We start from the raw sequence: 26,450 nt of genomic DNA on the forward strand, positions 1-26,450 counted from the left end.
GTTCGGAAGGCAGTCTTCCATTCGTCCCCTTCCGCTATCCGGACGAGATGATAAGCGGATCGGAGGTCGATTTTGGTATAAACTTTAGCACGGCTCGGAGAGTCTAATAGGTCGGCAATGAGGGGTAATGGATATCGGTCTTTCTTAGTGATCTGGTTGAGTCCACGGAAATCCACACAAAGGCGGAGGGATCCGTCCTTTTTCTTGACAAATAGGACCGGAGCTCCGTGAGGAGAGGATGAGGAGCGGAGGAGTCCAGAGGCAATATTTTCATCAAGAAACTTCCGGAGGGCTGCAAGCTCGACCGGGGATAGAGAATAGATAGTTCCGAGGGGAGGACTAGTTCCTTCTTCCAGATCTATGTTCAGATCATAAGGACGATGTGGAGGAAGCTGACCAGCCTTTCCCTTGTCGAAGACATCCGCAAACTCGTGATAGTCCGAAGGAATTTGGGATAGATCCGGAGGATCGGACGATAGAGAAGCGGATCGGAGATCGACACCGGATGGTCGAAGGTATATACTGAACTGGACCGATCCTTCTAACTTGCAGGCCCGGCAAAAGGCAACTGCATTGATTAGGGATATATTAGGAACAGTGTTATCAGCGGAGGGTACGGATGTAGTCGGAGGAGGTATGGTTTCCGTCGGAGGAGGGATATCCGAGGACGGAAGTGACGTCGGAGGGGTCGATGGCATTCCATGAGATGTCGTCCGGAATTCGATGCTGCCCAAAACCCAGTCAATCAACGGATTGTGTCGGGTGAGCCAGCTATATCCAAGAACGATAAAACAAGATGAATCCAAAGGGGTAACGTAGAACGTATCAGAGGTGACTACACCGGACGGAAAGCGGACGGACAAATCTATAGCTTCGGAAATAGTATTATTACAAGTACCATCAAACAAGCGGAGCGGAATCGTAGGTATCGGATATGTAGGGATTTTGTGTTTTCGGATGAACGCAGTATCTATGAAACAATGAGAAGAACCACAATCTACAAGAGCTGGAAATTCGGATACGGATGGAAGTAACGGAAGTGAAACATATGGACAGAGGGAAGTCGGATCCGAGAGCGCGACAGCGTTGAGTCTTAACTCCTTTGTGCAGGCAGAGTCAACGCGACCCTCTTCCTGCACGGAGCTAGGAGAGTCGCGGACTATTTTTTTGTCTCAGTAGAGACATCCGGTTTGACTTCCGGAGCGACTACTGCAGCGCGGCCTTTGGCAGCACGCGAAGTAGACTTGGTGCATTCCCGAGCAGTATGGCCGGGCCCACCACAGAATAAGCAGAGTTTCTTGTCCATCCTTCTCTGCCGCTCTTCGGACGTTAACTTTCCGTCCTTACCCAGCTTGGAAGTAAGATCCGGAACTTTAGGAGCGGACGAGTTCGAGGACGCGGATGGCTTTGTAGACTTCTGATCATGGGAGTTTCCGGATTTGTGATTTCCGGATCCGGACGTATTGGAGTTCGTCCGGTCAGAAGTGGATTGCTTAGGGGTAGTGGATGAAGTGGGTTTAGCTTCTCGAGAGATCTCTCCCTTCCGTTCCCAGTATCGGGCGTCGATAGTCTGAGCGAGGACTTTGTATTCGGAAAGAGTAGAGGGTTTACCCATGCGACTGATTTCATCCTTGATACGGGCCGGGAGTCCGTTGTAGAATTGGCGTCGTAAGGCTCCGTCGCCCCAGCCACGAACCTGTGAAGCAAGACGCTGGAATTCCACAACGTACTTGTTGATGCGCTGTCCATCGCGCATGTGGAGCTGTTCGAGCTGCATTTCTGCATCACCGGATGGGTCATGAGGCCCGAAGTTGGCTTGGAGTTCAAGCATGAACACGGAATAGTCATCCATCCAATCCGGATGGTCGTCCAAATCATCGGACAGGAGATCCGGTTCAAACCATTCAAGGGCCATACCCTTAAGGTAGGATTGGGCGAAGTTGACTTTAGCCCTTCCGGTACGGAAAGCCTTAGGCTTGCTCTGGAAGTTAAGCTCACACTGGACAAAGAACGCACGGAGCTTCCGTGGTTCGGATCCGTCGAAGGTATCCGGTTCTCGGACCTTGACTCTAGAATCTTCGGATGCGGGCGCGCGACGATTATTGCGAGCAAGGTTATCGATGGCTTCTGAGAGTCGAAGCATAACGCGGTCTTGTGGGTTTAGACCGTCATTTTCATCATCCTCAACATCCGGATCATCATCCGGATCACCACCGTTATCATCGGGTGGATTACCAGGGAAATCATCATCACCATCATCGGGATCATCATCGTCCGGAGGTCCTACGGCAGGAGTGCGTGTTGGGGTTTCCGGGTGTCGACGATTAAGGAGTTCGGATATGGTTTGAGCGGTTCCGTGGGCGCTAACACGGCGCTGAGAGAAACTGGTGAAGGTGTTGACTATAGGTGTCGGATCACGACGGAGGGAGGTTAGTCCGACCGCGTGCAGAGTTGTTTGTGTCTTGGTAGGAGGCATGATAGATGTTAAGTAACTCGGAAAGGTATGAGTTCGAATATACTGTTAAGACCGTACTCAAGTAGTATCGGATCCGAAGGGCTTCGGCCTCAGCTCGTGCGCTGTGCCCCTTTCCCGAGTCTTGCCCCTTATTTCAGAGAGCTAAAGTATCGCGTATATAGAGTAACGGCCAATCCGGATCGGATCCGGACTAGAAACTAACGGGTGAGGACTGTCCGAAGACAGAGGCGGATATGTAGACTATAGGAATCTATCCTAAGTCTCGGAGTAGACAAGAGTAGCGTACTCAAGTCCGGATGGATAACGGAGGGACTCAGAGTCCAGACGGAATGAGTGCAATCTAAGATGATATTCGAACTGATCTACTACAGCGCATATACAAAGGTTTATATACTACGGATAGCTAACGGAATGATCAATAAGCAAAGTCTAAGTGGAGTGTATTGGTAAGTTGGATGGATCACGAATCATGAACCGGGAATGAAGTACAAGTAAAAGCGGATTCGTAAGTGTAGCGGATCAGTAAGCATAGCGGATCAGTAAGCATAGCGGAAGTAAAGGATAACCGGTATACCGGTGTACAGGAATACCGAAAGGAGATGAACGATAGTTAGAGTTATATGAACAGGAAATGAAATAAGAATCAAAGCGGATCTGTGGACCGGACGACGGATATGTTCATCGGATCTGGATCGGATCTGAGATCCAGATCATCGGATCTGTAACCGGATATATGGTATATGACACTGTGCAGAAATAAAAGCTAACCAAAATAGGACTAGAAACCCAAAGATGCGGATCGCTGCAGATGCGTCGCACTCCCCTGTCCACCAGCTTTGGATACCTTGCATTACACCCCAAGTCCACCCTTCCATTCAGTATCACAGGCCTTCACATGCTAGCATCGTGTTTTACCTATATGAGTGAAGAAGACATGGGTTCCACCGTAGGAGAAGAAGATGAAGTACCTGAAGCACTCAGACACAATACGCGCATCTACACACCTCCCCTGTCATCACCCAAACCTACATTACCCTCCGCACAACCCGCTTAATATCACATTTTCACATAAACCTCAAATATACCGCCTTTCTTCGTTAGGATAGCTTTCTTTTTACCCTGGGCTTAGACCAGAGACCTTCCCTTTGATTTTGTTTCGGATTACATTGCATATAGGTCGGACCAGTCTCGGATACCCTCAGATTAGGAATTTACACCAGGAAGAAGAGATATACAAAGAACTACAGACTCTAGTGCCTGCACTGCATTTACGATAGTTTTTTCTCCTTCTAACACATGAAGCAGCATCATACACCTTGCTTACCTAGAGACCCGGACCTGTCGGCCGCATTCCTGTGCATTAGATACCCTCGGAGATTGTCCCCACACCTTCGGAAGTTGAAAGAGGACCGAAGAAACCAAGACAGAGGGAAGTCCACATGGATTACAGCGCATTTTTCATGTTTTCCTTGCATTTTTCTTACCTGCCTTCTGAACCTTAGCATTCTTACCTAGGATACCCGGTGGGGTTTAGGATTGGACATGGATTGGACCGCACTGGGACGCTTACCCTCACATTATGGATCTGGACTTAACTCGGACTCGGATACCCTCTGCATTTTTGCATTACCATGGACCGCATATTTCATCGGCCGCTTTCCTGTGCCACGTCGGCCTGCTTCAGCTGTTCTCGCACTGCATCAGGACCATTCCCGCGCCCTCGGATAACCTTCAGCCAAGTTCCCGTGCACTTAGGAGCATCGGACTCATCCCCCTGTCCACCAACATACCATCTTTGCACCCAGTCACCCCTTGTTTCATAGAGTGACTGACTGGGGACAGTCAGTATGCAAAGTACCCATGGGATGTGGTGTTCAAGCTCGGGCTAGCCTTGCAGAAGCCCTTTTTCACATAGAGGTCAAACTATCCAGGAACTACCTTCCATACATCTTTCACCACTTCCCTACCATTGCCAAATTAGGCCCAAACCTTCGGCCGAGGCATCAGCTGCATTTCCCATGCCTTCATCGGCCAACCCAACCACAGTCTGATGCATTCCTGCGCCCTGCATGCTTTAGGATGGTCAGTGATAGACAAAAGCACTCCCTGCCACATTTCCCTTGCATATCCATCCATGTCCGACATTTTGCACAGCTGCATCGGCCGTTCCTGCATACCCAAGCCTATTCCCGCGCGTCCGGACCATTCCCGCGCATTCCGATCACCTTCGGCCGAGTTCCCACGCCTTCAGACTGCTCAGAATCCATTTTAGGAAAGCCCCGTGTCAATTCCATGTCCATCCAAACTCCACTGGTACGTGTTTTTACTTGCCTCGTGTTGTAACAAGGTTTCAGCCTTATTACATGTTCTTACATATTCTACTATTCCTGTCCCTTCCGAGTCCGAGAGGATTTAGCTAGTATAAAGAGCCTGTAGTGACTATTTTAACATTACTTCCCTTCAGTGGTATTTCCTTTCCTTTGGTTTTACTTTGAAGTAGTCACCCATTAGGTTCCACTCTTAGCCCCTATTGGTTACCTGATACTCGGACATCTTACCTAGTCTTTCCTTGACCTTGCAATTCAATCCCTTGAAACCTAGTCCTTCCTTAACACTTTCCTTACTTGTCCACTTTGCATTGGCCGAGTTCTCATGCTATTCCTGTCCGCTTCAGCCGTTCCCACGCTTCGGATACCTTCGGACCTGTCCCTGAGTGTCTGGTCTACCCCTATCTACATTCCCCACATCTCTACTTCCTATAGATTCATAGCCGTTCTCAGTAGCAGTCCCCTTTAGGATCAAATGTTCTTGCTTACAAGTGTAGCAGCTAGGCAGAGCATAGACTCACATTTATTTGGCTAGTTTCCCTGAGGTTAGCCATCTTGTGTTCACCACAATGGGAAGTCAGCTTAATATTGTTCACCGACATGTATGGAAAACAGTTATCAATAGACCTATTGATATTAGGCGTGCCACGTCTATGAATGATGCTAATGGCAGGGAAGAACATTTACGTGGATTAGTCCAGAATGTACCCTTGACTTGTGGTGGGGTACACACTCAAGCTAATCTATATGTTGGAGACCATGTTCCCTTTAGTCTCCTACTCAGACATCCATGGCAATGTGGAAATTATGTTTCTATTGACGAAAGGAAGGATGGGACATGGCTCTTGTTTAAAGATCCTCAGGGATTGGAAGTTCAGTATGAAATATTGTGTACACCAGATGGTACAGACCCAGAATGGGATTTTGAACCATCTACATGGCTTGGAGGAAAGTTACCTGGTCATTTTTCATTGAAAAATGTATGAGAAACACCCATTTCTTCCATTATGCACAAGAAAATCCAGATTAGTCAGCAGGTACCTACAAGTTACTCTGTCACTGTAGGATGGAAAAATATTGCCACTTTTGGCAATAGTTTTACACCCAACCACTTTTTGGGGTCTGTTGATCATTCTCTTGGTATTGTCAGCAGAAATGAATCAGCATTTGCAAAAGTGGATACTGATTTATTTATAAAAGAGGAGGATCACCAGTGCAATTTTCAGCCTCCATTTAGTCCCCATTTACACCCTCTCAGTAGCTCTCATATTCCCATGTCTCAAAATCCTTTAGCCCATGCATTTCCTGGACTGTTTGGCAGCCCAGACACCATTTCTGGAAATTTCCGGCTGAGTTTGAAATGCGCAAACAACACACTGCATGCTACAATCAGCGCTGAGGACACCATGGCACCCACTCCTAGGCCCACATCCACCTCTAATGATGCTCTTAATTCATTCCTGATCACTCCAAACCCCCAAAACAATGTCCAACAACTCCAACAACATCCAAATTCTTTTCCCATGCCTCTGCACTCCCATTCGGCACTCAACACCTCCATTTTTCGACTGGCCGCTTCAGGAACCAAACAGGACTTAGATGAGAGACATTTTTGAGGACTGGATGTGTTGGATGGACAACAGGAGGTGCCTGGTATGTCCAAAATGCCTTCTAACTCAATTTTTTCCAATAACAAGTCCATTATGCACCCAGATGCACCTGTTTCATGTATTCCTCTGCATTTTGGGGCCTCGAACATTTCATTGGGTTCCGAAAATCTTTGAAGTGCTTGTTTGAGCATTTTGGACTTGATGTTCCCCGAAATTCTGTCTAACTCTTTTGGAAGTGCACCTCTTTTGAGTATGCAAGGTTCGAGCGCGTTTTTTGCCCCTAATGCACCCAATGACTCTCATTTTTCAGCACCCAAGGACTCCGGTACTTCGACACTTAGTGACTCGCATCCTTTGATGTTCAACACCTCTCGTACTTCGATGTTTGTCAATTTGGATGATGTTCATGCACCTAATGCATCTGTTGAACCTCGAACTTCAAACATTGACTTTTTGGTTGAGTCAAGTCCATTTGTTGAGCCCCAGACTTCGAATGTCGAATTTTCGGTTGAGTCAAGTGCATCTCTCAAGACTCGATCTTCATCAAGTGAATGTTCCTTTGTCAAGCAAGAGTCTTCAAATGATTCTCATATGTTGAAAGCCCCTAATCACACTACTATCCCTAATATTCCTGAATGTCCAACAGCACCAAACTTTGCACTTGATTTAGCACATGCATATGGTTTGAGCTATGTGTCTTCAGGACCTTTGAGTATGTTTGACTATTTGTTTGCAGGTATGCACACACTGACCAATGATTCAGCCTGTGCATTGCAGACAGGCCATTCTAGTGTGGTTTCTGAGAGTACTATGACTCCTACCCCACCTCCTATGTCTTCCTCCTTAGTTACACCTCCTGTACTCAAGCCATGTCAACCAATTTGTATTGGCTCTAACAAGCCCACTATTAATCCTCGGGCTAGTGTGCCATGCAAAACAACTTGTGTACAGGAAGATGTGTTAACTACAGACCAGTCCTTTGAAGAGGAATTCACTAAAGTACTTGGGGATGTTTTTCTTATAATGGCATGCTACATTCTTCACAGCCCTATGGGTTATCATCATCCTCACAATCTACGAGCTATAATCCACCTATCCCCCAAGTCAATGACAACTCTTATGTTCCTTTAACACCAGTACCTACCCCAGCACTTACCCCTATCCAAACTGAAGGCCCTTCTTTGCCTATGGATCAAGATGATGACTACATTACTACACCTCCCTATGCTTCACCCTATGCTTCACCCTATGCTACACCTCCCTACATTCCATATTCACCTCCTTCACCTCCAGAAACTCATAGCTCATCTCGTATTATGAGAGAGCTTTATAATGATATGGAGCCTAATGGTGATATGATCTGAAGGTTTCTTGAATATGATCCTAGTGTGCATACTGATGCCCAGGATACACTTACAAGATATGAGGATGTTTGTATGTTTGAAGCAGTTGATATGTTGACCCATAATGATTCAGGCAATACTCTGTCACCTGAATACTATGTTCCTCCACCTCATAGACCATCTGGAGACCCTTGTATCCTTGCCACTACCTCTGATGGTCACACTCCTGGTTCCAATACTCCTCCTCCTTCTTATATATCCTCATTCTTCAATATTGAAGATCCTTCTACAACAACTCTACCATCCCCTGATAAATATCAGATGCTTGAGGACTACCTAGTCACCAACTTACCTACTCTATCTGACACTCATACCCCAACTATTGAGCACTGTGCTGAAGCTTTTGTGCAATTTGCAAATGCACAAAACGAATTATGTGCTCATGATTGGGACTGTCTTACTGTGGCTAGATGTACTTATCCTAGTGAGCAAGGGGACTATCTTGATCATGCCTCACCAGAACCTTGGTCTAACTGTGACTGGACTGAGCGTGTTGATGAACTTATTCAGCATCGAGCTCAGGCCTTAGGGCTTCTTGCTCTGCTGGAAGATCTTTTGCCATCACGTATTCTTGCAGAGGCTCATCATGAGCCTTGTGTACTCAACTGTGATAGAGAAGTGCACATTGGGATGAGAATTGATGAGTCCTGTTATCATGGTCATTTTAATCTCATCAATCCCTTCTTTACCACTGACAACACTATGTTCTTAACTGCTCTATGTGCTGTACTTGCCTTCCACCATGAGGCCCACCTTGCTGACTCCATTGAAACTGCTCTCATCATGTCTTTCCCTGATTCCAACATTGTCTACCCCCCTCACCCAGACTGGCTTACTTGATGGCCAGAATCACCATGACATCACTTCCTTTGCACAAAACCGGGATTGTCCCTTGGGAGTCTGTCATATCTGTCTTGTTATGATGGCATGTAGCCCCTTTCGTCCCAGCTCTTCTGGTCAATCATTCTACTACTTCTATGTTAATGAAGCAAGGGATGATGAAGATGGAGAGCACAGTGGAGGACACCTGTTCTATGTGGCTTGAGAGTGAGAAAAATACTCACTATGTCTATGATGCATGTGCACTGACATCATTCTACAGACAAAATAGCTTTGTGTGCACCAGTTTAATTCATTTCTCCTTTTGCTTTTGCTTCCTTGTCTTGTTTGTGCTGAAAAAGTCAAAACCACTGAAAAACAGATTCTGTCATCTCTTTCATGTGTATCTGTATTTGATGAGTGTCAGTCTGTTGTGTTTGCTAGGCCTGTACTTATATTTGTGTTTCTGCTTTGTTTTGTGTTTGCTAGCCTTGTTTCTATTTGGGTTTCTTATGTTTGACCCATGTCTGCTAGCCTTCTTTCTGTTTTGTTTGTTCTTGTGTTGCCTATGTCTGCTAGCCATGTTTTTGTATCAGTGTTTGAAAATGTATTTGTATCAGTCACTGTGAAATCGAAGAGTCTGACCTCCTAATAGAGTGTACAGCTTCATCCCTTTCTGATCCCTCATATAACCCTATCATGACAATGTACAAAGCGTTTTGACAGGAAAATCAAGCCTGTTTCAGGTACTTTCCCTCAAAATGCTCGTGTTATATGTTAATTCCCTCATGACCCTTTAGAATCCATGACTGTCTTGACCCCTAATCCTCCAGAATTTGTTCCTAATGGAAGACTAACTCAGAAGAAAATGGACAGTCTGAACATTAATTCACAAGGATTCCTGTTACCAGAGGAGGTCAAATTATTTGAACTTATCATGGATTTAAATCAAGATGCCTTGGCCTTTGAAGAGACAGATTGAGGCACTCTAAAGGAGTCTTATTTCTCACCATATATAATTCCTACTGTTCCCCAGATACCCTGGGAATGTAGGAATATTCCTATTCCTCCTGGAATTAGGGAGAAGGTGATTGAGCTATTAAAGACCAAGATTCAAGCAGGAGTTTATGAACCAAGCCAGTCCACATATCGCTCACGTTGGTTCTGTGTACTAAAGAAAAATGGAAAGCTCCGCCTAGTCCATGATCTTCAGCCCCTGAACAAAATTTCAATATGTGATGCTGGTCTAATTCCTATTGTTGATGACTTTGTAGAAAATTTTGCAGGTTGTCAGTGTTATACTGTCTTTGACTTATTTTGGGGCTTTGATGCACGGAAAATGCACCAAGAAAGTCGAGATCTGACAGCATTCCTCACTCCCTTGAGACTGCTGCATTTAACAGCCTTACCTATGGGATACACAAATGCTCCTGCAGAATTTCAGAAATGTACAAGTTTTGTACTGCAGGATGAAACCCCTCATGTAGCCAATGTATTTATATAAAAGGAGGGCTTCTTCTCCACTGTGCAAAAAAAAGATTTCCCACTTCAACCAAATAAGTGGAGCAGGATATTCCAGATATTCATCTGGCACCCGGGTTTCTTTCCCACACCAAATGTATAAAAGGAGGGCTTCTTCTCCACTATGCAAAAAAAAAAATTCCCACTTCAACTGTCTGTTACAGGAAGTGCAGGGACCACTGTCTCCCTTGAAATCACTCTTGTCTATACTAAGATCAGGTGATCTTAGTCCTGTATATACTCACTATTGTTAGACTCCAGCTAGTCTATCACTTGTATTTAGTTCTCTAGTTCTTTGTTGGTCTAGATCTGTTGTATTCTTGTTGTGATTATATCAGCAAGGATTTGTCTGGGAAAAGCTTTGTCAGCATTTCCATATTTAGTCTTTGGCACCTTTCAGCCACAACTTCAGTCCAGCTTAGTCATTAGGTTCACACACCCTTCCAGCTTGAAGTATCTGTGTGTTTAGCCTATTCATTCTTTGTTAAACTCTGGTGCAACCCACCAAAGTTTACCTCCTGTATCAAGTCAATCAAGTCTATCAGCGATATTCCAAGGATTTTCCTATCCCAAGTCACAACCTATCTAGTCTATCTTATCCATTGCTTCAGCCAAATGACCAACTGTATAGTCTTGCCTCCAATGAACACCACATTATCAACAGAGAAGTAGAAAATCCATTGACCATGTACTTGAGGAGTTGGCAGCTTTTGTCTTATCTAAGTGTAGTTGTGGTGTCACTGCATTTTACACGAAAACATATAAGACCCTCAAGTAGTAAGACAGCGGGCTAGTTCTTCATCGTCTGAATTGTCTTCCTCTACACTGGTGCACATGTGCATGAACGCACAAGGTTCAATATCAAGAGTCGCTTGAGTAGAGGGCTTGGCATGACAATATATCAATCCTAGTGCTGTCATGTTGGAACCCATAGCAGGACCATCGCATAAGAAGTTGTCTATGCGCTCCTTAAAATTTCCATCAGAGAGTTTTCCAGGGATGTTGCTACCATCAGGCATAATGATCCTCTTTTCTGGCGTGATATGGATCTTACCCTCGCTGGTGTATTGGTTGCGTAAGGCGCAGTGGTTTGTGTAATGATCTCCTCTGCAAAAGTAACATGCATTGTTGGATTGCATCTGGCTATACTCCTCTTTACCACAGTTCTGGTAGCAGGTTGCTGAGGTGCAGATTGCTGTGAGTTAGCTGCAGGTGCACTAGGAGGTGAAACAGCGACTGCCATATGCATGATACTTGGTAGCAAGAATACCGCTGCATTGTATACCTCTTCCAAGGTGTACAGGTCATCAGGATGATGGTTGACAAGCGTGATCTCTAGCCTTCACTTGATTGTAGTGTTAGTCGTGAAGTGAATACCCTCTAAGAAGTAGCAACCGAGCTCAAGTTCCACTATCCTCTTATTGTCTAGGAGGTATTGCAAGACATGAAGGAACTTGCGGTAGAACTGTTCTTCCTTTGAGCAAATTGGTTTGCAGACATGTTCTCTGCAAAGGTTCTTTAAGTCAGTGCATGCATAGTGACAATCGTCTTCGCATCCAGGGTACATAGCCTTGATGGCATCAACAAACTTATCCCAATCTTTACCTTTTGCAGCGGGTCTAGAAGCCCATGTTTCTGATTCGTCAAAGGGCGCTGTGAAAAACACAACCTGACTAGGCACTTGTTAAGGTACTCAGCCAGTATATGTCTAAGCTCTGCCTATGCTGCTATACTTGCAAACAATAAAGCAAGAATGTTCAACCCAAGGGAAAAGCTACTAAAGACTACTTAAGATAGAAAGACCTGAAAGAGCGCATTAGCATGGGAATAGCATGTCGCAAGATAGAGCGCTAATGCGCGGGAAAGAGCAGAAGTCAAGAAAGCGGACTCTGGGTCAAAGGAGGGTAATGGATAGCGAGTGAGATCAAGGTATTGATTGCAAGGGTAAGGAAAGTCAAATAGGGGCCATAGAGCGCAACTAAAGGGTGACTACTTCTAAGTAAAACCTAAGGGGAAGGAAATACAGTCGAAGGGAAATAATGTCAAAGTAGTCACCATAGGCTTCTTATACTAGTAAACTCTACCATCTCAGACTCGGAAGGGATAGGATATACATGTAATAAGACTGTAGCACTTGTTACAAACTCAAGGCAAGGCAAATTACATACCAATGAGGTAGGATGGACAATGGATGGATTCCAACATTTCGGGTGAAACTTAGAGCGCGAGAACAGCGCGCTGGATAAGCGCTAAGCGTGGGAACAAGCGCTAGATAGAGTGGACATGCACTAATGCTCCTATAGACACATTGCTGGTAGTTCTGATAGCGCTATAAGCCAGGAATAGCGTCAGATAAGTTGCGGGAGCATGAATAGCGCTGTGGGAATGTGCGCACATAGTGTGGGAAAGTGTGGAATAGCGTCGGACAAGGGTTATGGCTGAGACAAGTAAAGACTGCTGATAGGGGAGTAGTGAATGATATGAGGGATAACTTTGGTCCACCTATTGAAGGCTTATGCAGGTATACATGCCTAGCGCCAATATGATTGTCACAACACATATTGGATAGCAGCCTTAATGCGCTGCTCAATGGTAAGTCCTGCATAGTCAGCTAGTAGTTCCACATCTTCAAAGAAGGGTATGAGGTGCGTTGGCGTGCTATTGAACTTTGGCACTACATTGGTTCCTCTAAGAGGCATCTTGGATGGTGCAAATGACATGATAGTGGGTTGAGTGGGTTGTACGACTGGAGGAAGGGTGATAGTAGGCAGTGCTGTCGAGGAAGACACGATATGGATTGCAGGGTTAGGTACAGATAGGGGTAGAGTGTTTAGTCGCTTGCACAGAGATGAGATAGAGGTAGGTATAAAGGAGGCAGGTATGAAAAGTTTTTGCCTTTCAGGAGACTTGTCATGAGATGGAGTAGAAGGGGTGAGTGATGATGTGGTGGAGGGAGTGTCTATGTAAACGAAGGGAGCTCGAGGGAGCGGAAGGTATTGTAATGTTAAGTGTCCAAGGGGTTCTTCCTCTTCTTTGGAGGTGGAGTCAGGTGAGTCAGGAGTAAGGTGTCAGATAACAGTAGCTTCTAAAGATGAGCAGGATTGCGAGTCGAGTGCAGTGTGCTTGACTTTTCATTGGTAGTTTCTATTACTGAGTAGAAAAAGTCTTCTTGTGAAATGTCGCTAAGGTCACAAGGTCTTCGGGCCTCAGTAGATCTAGATGGTATGCCTTCCAGCTTCAAATGGCCCCCTCGTGGTGGGTTCCAGTTGTGAAAGAGAGATAGCTACTAGGTGGTCAGCAACTAGCGCTACTTATCTAAATAGGCGTGAGCGTAATATTCGACCCAAGAGGACTGCTAATGAAGCAACTCCCTACTAATAAGCAAGGGGAGCAATAGCGTGAAGGGCTTAAAACCTATAGCAACTAAGGGAGTTCCGACAGAGAAACGTGTGTATAAGTGAGATGCGCTATGCAAGGTATTTTGTGCAATAGCACTATGCAAACATGTGACTGGCAACAGCGAGAAGAAATCAAAAGAGGGGAAGCAGAGGTAAAGTCAGAAAGTGCAAGTGAAATGCCTGGTAGCAACTAGATGTAGCACAAACTACCAATAGTGATTCCGATGTTGCGAAGTCAAACTATGAGGATCCTTAGCGACATACATTTAAAGCAAGCCAAGCAACACACGATCAGAGAGAATGGCAAGAGTAGAATTGATTGCACAAAAACTGAGATATAGCGACTAAGGAGACTCCGACACACCAGCAAAGGTCCAGGGAAGGGAAGTAAAGTACTGTAAGTGCAACAAGCCATTTTATCATACTGCATAAAAGTTCAGCAATGCGTAGGCGAGAATAGTAGCGACACAGGTGAAAGCACGATGTTCCTACAGGTAATAAAACATGCAGTGCAGTGGGACACAAGGATATATGTAATAAGACCTGCAACTGATCAGTAGCAACATTTAAGGACTAATAATGCACCAGCGGAGGTAGGTGGACATAGGCAGGACATGGGAAGACGGAGCACCTAGGCATCAGACCAGATAGCGTGCTATGGGAGAAAAGTGGTCCCGAAGCGGATAGCTTGGGAATGATAGTGCTGGTGACTGGTGCTTTACTCTTTTCCTCTAGGCAAGGCAAAATATGCCTATGACACTCATACACGCCTAGCGCTGGTATGATTGTCACACCGGCAGAGTCAGACTTTGGAGATGAGCAGGTACTCACCCAGTGGCAACAATTTGCTTTTGCAGCTGCTGAGGCAGAACCAATGCTAAGCCAAGCACTAAATGGTCCAGATGTGGTAGAGTGGCAGAAAGCTATAGACCATGAGATTAGTCAGCTGGAGAAGCTGGGAACTTTGGAAGTTGTTAACCCACCTGTGCATCCTAACATTATCCCCTGTCACTATGTCCTTGCCACCAAATGAGGCCCAGATGGCCAGAAGCTCAAGCTATGGGCTCAACTCATTGTGAATGGACAATGTCAGCAATACGGACTCGACTTCTTTGAGATGTTCGCCCCTACCTCCTGTTACGAACTAGGATGGTTCAGACGTATGGCTACTCGATAAGAGTAATCGGCCAAGGTCGGTTCAAGGCTTCGGCGTATACCGAAGTTCAGTGGTTCAATAGACAAGACAAGGAGAGTGTCCTCGTCTTGAATCACGTTCAATACAACTTAAGATTGGAGGTCTTAAGCAAAGAAAGTTCCAGGTAAAACCTAGTAAGATTAAAGTAAAGAACTACATAGTACAGAGCGAGTTTATATAGTAAACGATAGCTGCTTTAGGGCAGGTAAAACAGAATCAGAATGAGTCAGAGATAAGGCGAGAATCGGAATGAGTCAGAGATAAGACGAGAATAGATCACCTAGCGACGGCATGATGCGATTGTGGCGTAATACAACGTAAAGAGAAAGTAAACAAAGGAAAATGAATAGGGGCGTGCTTGATTGTAACACCTCCAACATTTCGACCATTAGGATGGTTCTAGCCATGGCTGCTCAGCGAAACTGGGAAGTCCACCAGGTGGACATCAAGAGTGCTTACCTTTATGCAGAGATAAAAGAAGAGGTTTATATGAGAGCGCCACCAGGATATTTGAAGAAGGGAGATGAAAGAAAGGTGCTGAAGCTGTTGAGGAGTTTGCCAGGGTTGAAGCAGGCAGGTTTTGAGTGGTCAGAAGAACTCACTGGAGTTTTCCAGAAGATAGGATTTTCAAGGTCTCAAGTTGACCAGGTGGTATACTACAAATGTGCCCAGGAACAGCACACTGTCATAATGGTTTCCATCGACAACATGGCCATAATGTCCCAACATCTCCGTCACATCAGCGAATTCAAGGAGGAGCTCAAGAAGTACTTCAAGATTACGGACCTTGGGGAACTTAATTGGTTGCTGGGTCTGAAGGTTGAATGCGACCATATAGCGCATACCATTACCCTCTCACAACGAGCTTACATTGACACCATCCTTGAATGTTTCCATCTTACAGATGCTTAGACCACTCAGACACCTATGGAGGCTAGAGCCATCCTTTCAGACACCCACTCTCCTGCTACCCTGTCATATCCCGTATTCTGGACCTACGTCCGATGATGTTCCCACGCCTTCCGGACGCCTTCCGGATGCACATCCGGACCTCCATACCCTTATCCATGACTCCATACCCTTATCCATGCCTGCAGTCCTCCAGTCCACTATCGGTTCGGATCCGTACACCTTCGTACATCCATATATCCATACCTTCGGACCTCCGCAGCTAGGCCTGCTTCATCCACCCTTGATCCCATCGGATCCGAGCTCATCCTACCTGAGACTTTACCTTCCCTAGACTACCGGATGATATCCATGATCTATATCCTAGTCTCGTCTTCACCTAGATCTCCGGATCCGCTCATCCGATATCCAGACGCCTCATCCGATATCTCTAGACCTCCGGATCCGACCTATACTCATATCCGAAGCTCAAACCTTAAATCAGCGTCTATCTCCTTATGGTAATCCTCTTGACTCCGGACTTCGGTTATCTGTGTTTCCGTCTTGCTTATTGATCCTTGTACTTTGTTCATCTCCGAGTTCATTTGTTTATGTTCCGTTCATACTTACCAATATGTTTCCACATGCCCGTACATAGCATTTGTCTTCAGCTTACTGATCCTCTCGGATCCCGTCCAGTATATAAACCTCTGTACAACTCCCTGTAAAGTTTCCTCAGTTCGAATATCATCTTAGATTGCACTCATTCCGTCTGGACTCTGAGTCCCTCCGTTATCCATCCGGACTTGAGTACGCTACTCTTGTCAACTCCGAGACTTAGGATAGATTCCTATAGTCTACATATCCGCCTCTGTCTTCGGACAGTCCTCACCCGTTAGTTTCTAGTCCGGATCCGATCCGGATTGGCCGTTACTCTATATACGCGATACTTTAGCTCTCTGAAATAAGGGGCGAGACTCGGGAAAGGGGCACAGCGCACGAGCTGAGGCCGAAGCCCTTCGGATCCGATACTACTTGAGTACGGTCTTAACATACCCACACTCAATGCAAAGCGACGCAACACGTTCCATACCAGCATGCCATTGGCTTGCTGATGTATGCTGCCACCAGTATAAGACCCAATATTGTGTTCTCAGTCACCTCTCTCTCTGTAATCCCGGTGTATTAGGAGGGTTTGGCTTCTAGGGGTCTGCCAGAGGTGCCAGGGGTCCTGCCTGGGCCTCGAGGCACTAGGTATATCTACCTAGCGCATGTCTGTAGCTAGTTCTCACCCTATCCAGTCTGTCTTGTTGCCTTTGCTTGGTCTGAGTCTCTCCGAGTGTTTGAGTCCCCCGTCCCTCTCCACTGGTACTGCCCATTGGGAGGCAGCTAAGCATGTACTCAAATACCTTAAGGGTACCGCTAACCTTGCTATTACCCTAGGTGGGACTAATGCAGGCCTTGAAGCCTATGTTGACGTGGATTGGGCATCTCAGGCTCATCGCCACTCAATGTTGGGCTACATTATTATGCTAAACAGCAGCCCAGTTGCACATGGAGCACCCAGAAGCAACCAATCATCGCCCTTTCCACGGCCAAGGCTGAGTACATCGCTCTGACTATGGTTGGGCAAGAGATACTCTACCTCCAGCTCCTCATTGAGGAGCTGTATGAGCCAGTTGATCTCCCTACCCCCATACTCTGTGACAACCAGGCTGCCATAGCCCTCACAAGCAACAACAAGTTCACCTCCCACACAAAACACATCAACCTCCACTACCACTTTGTTCAAGGCCACATGAAGAATGGAACCTTTTCCCTAACCTACTGCCCGACCAATGATAACATAGCGGATGCCTTTATGAAGGCCCTCCTGCGTCCTCGCCTCCAGAAGCTTCGACTTTTGATGAGCTTGGATTGCACTAGAGGGGGAGTGTTGGATGCCAAGAGATATGACAAGTTGATGATTGAAGGATCTGAGATAGGAATGACGTGATAGACTGTTAGTCCAAGTGCAACTCAAAAAGAGAAGTGAGCACGATGTCTTGATGTCAGCTCGTCCTTGTCAATATATACCTTGTCACTTATATTTTTCCTATTCCTATCCTACTTACTATATAGCCTGTAGCCAGATGCCAGAGCATCTTAGTTCTTTCCAGAGACTGAGATTACTTTGTTCTATTAGATCCCATCCTGTCCTGCTTGTACCTTTGGTTCACCAGTGTCATATACCATATATCCAGGTACAGATCCAAAGATCCGGATCTCAGATCCGATCCAGATCCAATGGATATATCCGTCATCCAGTCCACAGATCCGATCTGATTCTTATTTCATGTCCTGTTCATATAACTCTAACTATCGTTCATCTCCTTTCAGTATTCCTGTACACCGGTATTCCAGTTATCCTTTACTTCCGTTATGCTCACTGATCTGCTACACTTACTGATCCGCTTTAACTTACACTTCATTCCCGGTTCATGATTCATGATCCATCCGACTTACCAATACACTGTGCACATACTTTGCTTATACTTCATACATAGCCTCGTGCCTTTGCTTATTGATCATTCCGTTAGTTATCCGTAGTATATAAACCCTTGTACATGCGCTGTAGTAGATCAGTTCGAATATCATCTTAGATTGTACTCATTCTGAGTCCCTCCATTATCCGTCCGGACTTGAGTACGATACTCTTGTCTACTCTGAGACTTAGGATTGATTCCTATAGTCTATATCTTCGCCTCTGTCTTCGGACAGTCCTCATCTGTTAGCTTCTAGTTCAGATCCGATCTGGATTAGCTGTTACTCTACACGTCCGATATCCGGAAGCCTTCACGGATCTGTTACGATACTTATCTGTCTCACTAGATGCAATACTCTAGCACTCTGAAATAAGGGGCAAGACTCGGGAAAGGGGCACAGCGCACGAGCTGAGGCCAAAGCCCTTCGGATCCAATACCTCTTGAGTACAGTCTTAACAACCAGAATTCCTACCAATGTCATATGTTTGTCTCTGATTTTTCACATCAATGAGAGAAAAAAACATATCATGCCCGTTCTCATCATGCCACGCCATAGTGGGTTTTCACTGGGCCTGAGTGCTGGTATCATTGCTGGTAGCATAACAGATAGAAAATCCTTGCATCGAACCTATGGTTTGGTTTGGCGTTCAGAAAATTTGCCCCAAGAACCGGACTGAACCGGACTTCGGCAGCACAATGCTAATTAGTAACAAGTACAGGTATGCAGTGCTATTACTAATTAGTAATATGAATGGTGCCACCCAGGTGCCATTCCATGATCACGTATCATGTGATTATAATTATGGAAAGAACTTCAGAAGTATTGTCTCGATGGGCCTCCGAGCCACATTATTGCTTGAGTGCTTATAAGCCTTAATTTAGCCTTCAGGTCTAGCCCGAAATCACAACCATATGACATCAATACAAGAAAAAACCCACGACAAATGACATGCGTAGTGCATGATCATTAAGTAGTCTCCCATACTAGCACAGACCTGAAAAGAAGGAACAACCATTCCTCCTCAAACTTTCAATGAATGCTCGATAATACAGTGTGTTGCATATGAGATTGCAGTGCGTGTCTTTCAAAAACTCGGCCTCACTGCCTTTCCCGGCACTTTTACACCCTAATTAGGTCAAGGGATGTGACATGTCACTCTAACCAGGGCCTGCCGCTTGATGGATGTCACATCCCTTGACCTAATTAGGGTGTAAAAGTGCCGGGAAAGGCAGTGAGGCCGAGTTTTTGAAAAACACGCACTGCAATCTCATGTGCAACACACTGTAAAACGGAATTGAGTGGGGCCAATGTTCGATCTCTTGGACACCCAAATCACGATAACTATATACAAGATCTATAAGTTACTCGACTATTGCAACATCGCTACAGTACTACTACCACAACATGCCGCATAAAGTCCAAAGGGCCCGGGTAATGCTCTATAGGCAGAAGAAACGACAGAAATGACAACATGCACTGCCAGGGAGTCGAAATGATGGCGTGCGTGGGTACAGGAACTACTGATTACATAGGGGGACAATTGCCAATAATCAATGTTGAATTTGGATTTTCGGGGTTTTGCAGGCATACGACCGAAACGAAAACATGCAATGCCAAAGAGTCAAAACGACGGCATTCGTGGGTACAATTAATGGTAACAATGTTGAATTTGGATTGGTGGGTTCCTGTGGATTCTGCAACGTGAAGTGCGATTGAATAAATACAAAGGGGGGGAGGGCATATACGAGTTCATGATGCAGCATAAGTAACGTCCGTTTGAACATCGATGTCTTGCTTAGTTGGACATATCGGGTATCCCAGTGTCGTCAGCCGCAGCATGGGCAGCTATGGTCTGGTCAGAATCAACATGCCTAATGACCCTGTTGTGTCCGACGATACCAACACTGCGGAGGAAAAGCGCTGCCAGCAGCGCGGCTATAATCACAGTAACCGTCAATGATCCGCTTTCAACACAACACAAATTTGCAGTACTCACCCATAAGGGCAAACGCAGCGGAGGTCCATTGCGCATCTTTATACCCCGTCAGTTGTGCAGACAAGGGCGCATTGGTGCCGCTAGAGTTTACAATGACACCGAGCTTCGCAGATTCCGTATCGACTACAGTGTTGAACACAATTGTGGATATAGCTAGACCGAATGCGGTGCCGATCTAACCAAAAACCTGTTAGTTTAGCACAGGACAGCGTTACTTGTTTCACGGGACTCGCCTGTGTCATAGTTTGAAATAGCGCTCCAGCTACGCTGTGTTCATGTGGGAGCGAGGTTTTGGCAATGAAAATTGTACCGGAGGAGTATACGAAATCAGCGCCGAACACGATAAGAACCGTGGACGGGAAACCGAAGGCCCAGTATGTCACAGACGGGTCAATTAGGGCAAACAGGATGGCGGCCGTTGCTGTCAGGAGCGTTCCGCTGACTGGACCACAAGTCAGCTTGACATGTTAATATTCCACACATAGACACTTGCCTACGAAGATAACTAAGGGCAATTTCGCAACGACCATCGCCACGAAAAAGTTACATAAACAGCCGACAATGAACATGGGAATGAATCGGATCATGGTGTCGACCGGCGTCAATAGCAGGTAGTTCTGATAATACAACTAGAAAACGGAGTCAGCGACATCATTCCTTCGTAGCGGAACCGGAACATACCTGAACCCAGAAGCTCCAGCTAATGAAGGCACTCCAATTTAAGAATGCTATAACCAGGACAACGGCCATACGTCCCTTTGCCCGAGTCCAGAGCGAGAGCCTCATGAGTGGTGGCGGTGTCCAGAAAGACGTCGCTCTTGATGGATCATCGTCAATGATTTGTTCCAGCTTCCACTCCCAAACCAGGAATAGCGCAAGCAAGATGACTCCGATAATAAGGAGCACGAGGATATCTGTTGATGGTTTTAGCACGTGACCAGTATGGTTTGACGACATTCTTACATGGGGTTTTCCAGCCATCCGTAGCAATATCTCCTTGAGCAAGTACGAATACAATCAAAACCAAGCCAACTGTGACAAGGGAAGCGCCAATCCAGTCGACACGTTTGACAACTTCCGCTGAGGGAACGTCGGCATCGAACGAAATCAGACCAGAAATTCCAATTACAGCTGAAGTTGCCGCGGCCATGTAAAATACAGAGCGCCAATGTGGTCTGCACGAGATCGTGAGAAATATAGCATGCGTCGATTAGTAATCATGACCCACGAGGTAAGTTGAGTCAGAACACCGCCGATGATCATGCCAAATGCGCTGCCGACAGGAGCACCGGCTGCAAAGGTAGCGAATGCTATTGAACGTGCTCTTGATGGAGGGAACGCATGCGCTAAGATACCGAGCTGAAAAAGTGAGTACTTTTGCTTCAAAAACATCTCAGGAGGACTTACTGCGGATGGTATTGTAGCGGCGGCTCCAATACCTTGGAAGCCACGCAAGACGGCGAGAGTGAGACCATCTAGATTTACATTTGTGAGTGGACGGAACACGCGAACGATTGGTGGGCACACCAACCTTGTGCAAACCCACAACCAAGAGAAAAGGCAATTTGACAAAGAGTGCCAAGCATAAATGCCTTTTTTCGTCCATAAAGATCCGCCAATCTGCCGAAGAACAGGAGCAGGCAACCCTAAACACGAGGTGAGCCACCATGTTAAGATGTGCAAAACTAGAAGCGAAAACGTACAGAACTGAGAGAATACGCGGATACGAGCCACTGAAGCTGCTCTTCCTCAATAGCTAGCCCCTTCTCAATCGTTGGGAGTGAAATAGAGACAGAGGTAGTATTAGATATCTGCGGTTAAAGATGTCACAAAGGATCAGCGAGCAAAGGTATGATGGACACCCACATTAACAACCATTGCAGCGGTACAAGTGATGACAATAAAAATGGAGCGCAAACGACTGCGTTGGACCTCATGGTCCTTTGCCGTCTCGAGGTTACTTAGAGAACGACTGAGTTCCTTGCCAGAAGGGTTAGCTAGCTTTAGTTCCTTGGACATTTCTTTTCGTGATACCCTGTTGAATTGGACGGTGTAGGGAGAGTGCAAGAACCTAGCGTGGCGATCCCACTAGTGACATCTGAGTTTTATGGTGAGTCGGCACCGCAGCAAAGCGACGCTACTACTAAGCATGTTTATCGCAAAGGCTAAGTGAAACCTTGACTTGGGCATGCAGGCGTCCGGCACGAACGCATTTTACTACTAAAAACTATTACGCGGCATTAGTCATCAGAGTTATTCCGGGCTCAACTCCAGGGCTACTACTAGTACCTGTAGTCTAGTGCTACAACCGCAATACTGGTTAGTGTCCTTAAAAGGCTATGGAGCAGCAATCATCTATTAGCACGGCCGACCGTGTCACTAAGGCCTCTCTACGTTAGTAGCACATCACGCTTCCGGGTCGTCATGCTGCACATGTGTTTCGAAGGCCGACAGTGTGCCTGAACCTCTTTCATCATATAAATCAAGCATGGCGGGACACGATGTGCAGCTGAAGCGCCCAAAGCTTGACGTGCCGCATTTGTTGTACTTATATCTTACAGTGAGCGCTACACCGTATTGAATAACATTACGATCAGAGGAAGGCTCCGCATGACCTACAGGTGAAGTTACATTGCGACTGGTTGGCGCACCCACCAACGTATGGTGGACGATAGGTTACGGTTCGATTTGCCGATTTGCCGCGACTTATTTGAAAGTCCGCGCGGTGTTTATTCTAGTATTACAAGCATACCTAGGCATACATGCAAATTTGTGTCACATTCTCAATGCATTACCATACTTGCAGACCGCTGCACATGTCCGAGACTCGAGTAGCATGGGACCTTGGCCTGATGAAATAGTAATAACAAGGAGCAGCAGCGCCAGATCTTTTTCTGGGCTATACTAATACTAGTATCATACTACTGTAGTGATGCCGCAGAGGCAAATCAAATCGAGGCGACGATTATTTGCAAGTTACTAGTACACGGCCAGCAGATATCTATCTACATATTGTAAGAACGGACTCGGAGCACTTGATCCCGCGGAACCAATTCACGTCGACGCCATGCCATGCGCGTCCCACCCGAACCCCTCTTCTGCTCCACTTTGGCTCAGGCATGTACTCCACTCCAGCTCCTTTGTGTTAATAATTATAGTCAGCGTCTGTCACGAGCTCGACGTGCACGGTGCCGTTCAAACCTGTGTTGGGTCAACGAACCACATGGTTTTATTAATGGGTCGGGGCTGAACGTTGCATCGCACACTGGACACTGTAGCCAGAATGTTTCGAAGATCGCACGGGCACCGCGCCCAAATCATATGCGGCATTCAAACATTCTTCGCGAGTCACTGTTGCGATCTTACCAACAACTTTTATCTTGATCCCATTGGAATCCCTGGATGCACATTGTCTTTGCACTGGAATTTGGGCTGAAACACTTCGATCAATCAGATATCATTCCTCAAATCTCACTTTGGTGATTTAAACACTGGATTGTCGTATATCAAGCACGAATGCGATTGTTATCCGTCCACCAAGTTCCTCCGCTCGCTCGCTCCTATCTTCTAATGGTATGGTCTTAGTTTCAAATAATCCTACTTGGTGACCACTTATCAATGCAAGTCTTATTGGCAGCTGTTTTGTAGCTTCGTGGAGAGTCAGCCGCATGATGACGGTGATGATTCGATTCACCTTGACTCTAATTTCGCAGTTGCTGCCTCTGTCGGGGTAATGTACGATTGGGGTGAGCAAGATTAAGTATAAAAGAACCACTGATATCCTTATGGTATTCTCAGTGCTTACCATTTGGACAAGAGGTATGTTCGAATCCATTACTGGGGCAGTCAACTCGCTTAGAATTGTGTTGCAGGTTGAACTGATCTGGACTCCCACATCAATAGAACAACGTTAAGATACAACTTGTTCACGGCAGAGGCAACGCTGGTCCCTAATGACCTTACTCTATTTCGGTGTATGTACCTTGTATTTCAACATTTACGCTTAGCAAGTCCAAGTTTTGCTGACTATTCTAGGTGCGCTATGCTGGAATGGGGTATGCTGTGTACGTTTGGAGGTTTAAGCTATTGATGTTGTGCTCATTACCCATCTCTCACAATCAGAATGTACATGTTGGGTGTGTATCCTCGCATAGACCCTGTTTCTTTCTTGTGATGGGCAGCATACAGTCAGTGTTCCAACAATTTCCGGCGACTGGAGTGAGCATCTCACACCGATGCCTTCCATTCTCGTCCAACAACTGAACTACCATGCAGAGGTGAGTGAGATTCTCGAACAACTCGTTGATTGAACATAACGACTTCCACAGTTGTGAGTTTGTTTCAGAGTCTGTGATCTTCCGAAGCTGATAACTAATGTTACTGGATTTGTCAGGCCTTATCATCTATGATGCACTTCATTGGATGGGTGAGGTTGTAAATGTAATACTGGGCGGTGAGCTATACACCTCCATGACATTTGACTTGACTGAAACATCATGCAAGTCATTATGATCGCTCGGTTGCATACCATGTATCAGAGATCTAGAAAGGTGCTGACATGCCTCGTTATCATCTTTGTGGCCATCAGAATTGCCGACGCAGTTATGGTCGCAATAATAACGATGCAGATTGCAGGAGGTAAGCTTTGGTTATGTATGAAATGAGAGGCATTCATTCTCTCCGGCACCCATCGGTGCATGATTGGCTACGCGGGAGATTCTATATTTCTGTCTTCCATGACTTGGATACTTTCCACCGTATGGGAGGTCCTTGCACTGTGTCTCGCGGTCTGGATTACTGTAAAGCAATTCCGTGAACTGCGACGACACTCAACAGGAGGTATAATTGGGACTGTTTCACGGTGTTGATGCAAACTCACGTTAGTTACTTTGCGAGGTGAGTTCATAATGTCAATGTGGCTTCTCATTTTCTGCTAAGGTTTTTCGCGTGTTAGTTTTTTTTCGCTATCTCTTGCTTCCAGATCGGTTTCTTCTCTTCAACACTCTTAGCGGTACGCTGATCTGTCACCGACCTCTACATCCAACCATGATTCATCATTTCTATTGGACATATATTCCCTGGACCCTCAGATTTATTTTGGTCTCGCTGAGATATTCCAGGTCGTGCAGATGTTTGTGCTAGGATCATCCCTCATCCTCGGTGTTCGAGAATATCACGCTGAGCTCGTGGCTAACTCTGATACAGCAACCGCTATGACTTCAATTGCTTTTCAGGAGCGCGTCCATATATCAACTAGCAATAGTGTGTAGCGCAGGGGATGCTCGATATGATTTATTTGCGATGGGCGGGAAGTGTGCAGGGAGCGGGAAAATGCACATTTACTTTGAGGTTGTTCATTCAAAGCAGCTTGCCACTTCAGGAACGAGTACAACGGACATGGATGAGGGCGATGGAGGTTAAATTGACAGAACCCATCAAAAATGAGGTGCCACGGCACCCTCTGGTTCATTAATGATCATAGTACAAACTACGAGTGAGACGAATGAAAGGCACCGGTATCATATGCATGCTTAATGCAGCAAACATAGTTCTTTGGCCCAACCTGTCCGCCTCAGAATCCAGAAACCGAAGCCCGAATTTTCAATCTGAAGGAACGAGAAGACAATTCTCACCGCATATTAGCCTTCAGTGCTGCAGTTCAAAATACTAAGTACCGAGTGAGCTCATCATGTGAAGTTGTTCAATGCTTTCAACTTTGATAAATGCATCATATACGCAGATGGCAGCGACAAAGCAAGTGCATAGTAAGTTAGTGTAAATACACCTCACGTTTACCGCAACAGTTGCAGCATTTTAACAATGCCCGCGTCCAAGCTAATCGCATCGGCAGAGACTCGACGGTTAGGCGGCTCACTACGGCCTTGCAAGGGTGTGGGAGTCTCACAGGCGCCTGTTTCCGCATGCTGCACTTGCAAGAGGCGAGAGGTCAGCGAGAGGTTGTGGGAGTTGCGTGAGGTGCTTGCAGGTCAAACGGTCATCTGCAGCGGTCTGCAAGCAAGGAATGCACTGAGTGTGACACGAATTTATATACAGGTATACCTAGGTATACTTGTAATACTAGAATAAACATCGATCGGACTTCCAAATAAGTCGCGGCAAATCGGCAAATCGAACCGTAACCTATCGTCCACCATACCAACGAAAGTAAGAAATCCTCGCCAGAGCATGACTAATTAGCATCTTAATGCCCTAACGTGCGTTAATCGGCTATTAGCGCTCGGTGTGATCACCTCGATATTATCTTTGCCCTCGAGCCCAATGTCCCAGTCC

At 46.0% G+C, this 26,450-nt stretch overlaps 3 protein-coding genes across 3 annotated transcripts; 2 read left to right on the forward strand and 1 right to left on the reverse strand.

Annotated features, from left to right (window-relative positions):
- Window positions 1–6,614: 6,614 nt before the first annotated feature.
- DFJ58DRAFT_733130 (uncharacterized protein) lies at window positions 6,615–8,656 on the forward strand (the record flags this gene model as incomplete). The annotated part of the gene is made up of 4 exons (XM_041386251.1): window positions 6,615–7,125; window positions 7,177–7,412; window positions 7,460–7,763; window positions 7,890–8,656. 4 exons carry the CDS (start codon window positions 6,615–6,617, stop codon window positions 8,654–8,656), a joined length of 1,818 nt encoding a protein of 605 aa, XP_041238835.1.
- A 10,812-nt stretch (window positions 8,657–19,468) lies between these two features.
- On the reverse strand, window positions 19,469–22,219 carry DFJ58DRAFT_811425 (major facilitator superfamily domain-containing protein). The gene is made up of 12 exons (XM_041391484.1): window positions 22,026–22,219; window positions 21,863–21,970; window positions 21,691–21,805; window positions 21,567–21,634; window positions 21,388–21,518; window positions 21,123–21,334; window positions 20,841–21,073; window positions 20,653–20,788; window positions 20,393–20,601; window positions 20,160–20,334; window positions 19,823–20,098; window positions 19,469–19,777 (listed from the first exon to the last, which is right to left on the reverse strand). Exons 1-11 carry the CDS (start codon window positions 22,176–22,178, stop codon window positions 19,959–19,961), a joined length of 1,680 nt encoding a protein of 559 aa, XP_041238836.1. The 5' UTR covers window positions 22,179–22,219; the 3' UTR covers window positions 19,469–19,777; window positions 19,823–19,958.
- Window positions 22,220–24,895: 2,676 nt separating this feature from the next.
- DFJ58DRAFT_916872 (uncharacterized protein) lies at window positions 24,896–26,197 on the forward strand (the record flags this gene model as incomplete). Its single annotated transcript, XM_041395500.1, has 9 exons — window positions 24,896–24,998; window positions 25,044–25,055; window positions 25,098–25,108; window positions 25,141–25,170; window positions 25,250–25,421; window positions 25,480–25,575; window positions 25,743–25,837; window positions 25,907–25,924; window positions 25,964–26,197. 9 exons carry the CDS (start codon window positions 24,896–24,898, stop codon window positions 26,132–26,134), a joined length of 708 nt encoding a protein of 235 aa, XP_041238837.1. The 3' UTR covers window positions 26,135–26,197.
- Window positions 26,198–26,450: the final 253 nt, after the last annotated feature.

The sequence above is a fragment of the Suillus subalutaceus genome (genome assembly GCF_016647625.1).
Source record: "Suillus subalutaceus strain FC151 chromosome Unknown DFJ58scaffold_140, whole genome shotgun sequence".
NCBI classification, from domain to species: Eukaryota; Fungi; Basidiomycota; class Agaricomycetes; order Boletales; family Suillaceae; genus Suillus; species Suillus subalutaceus.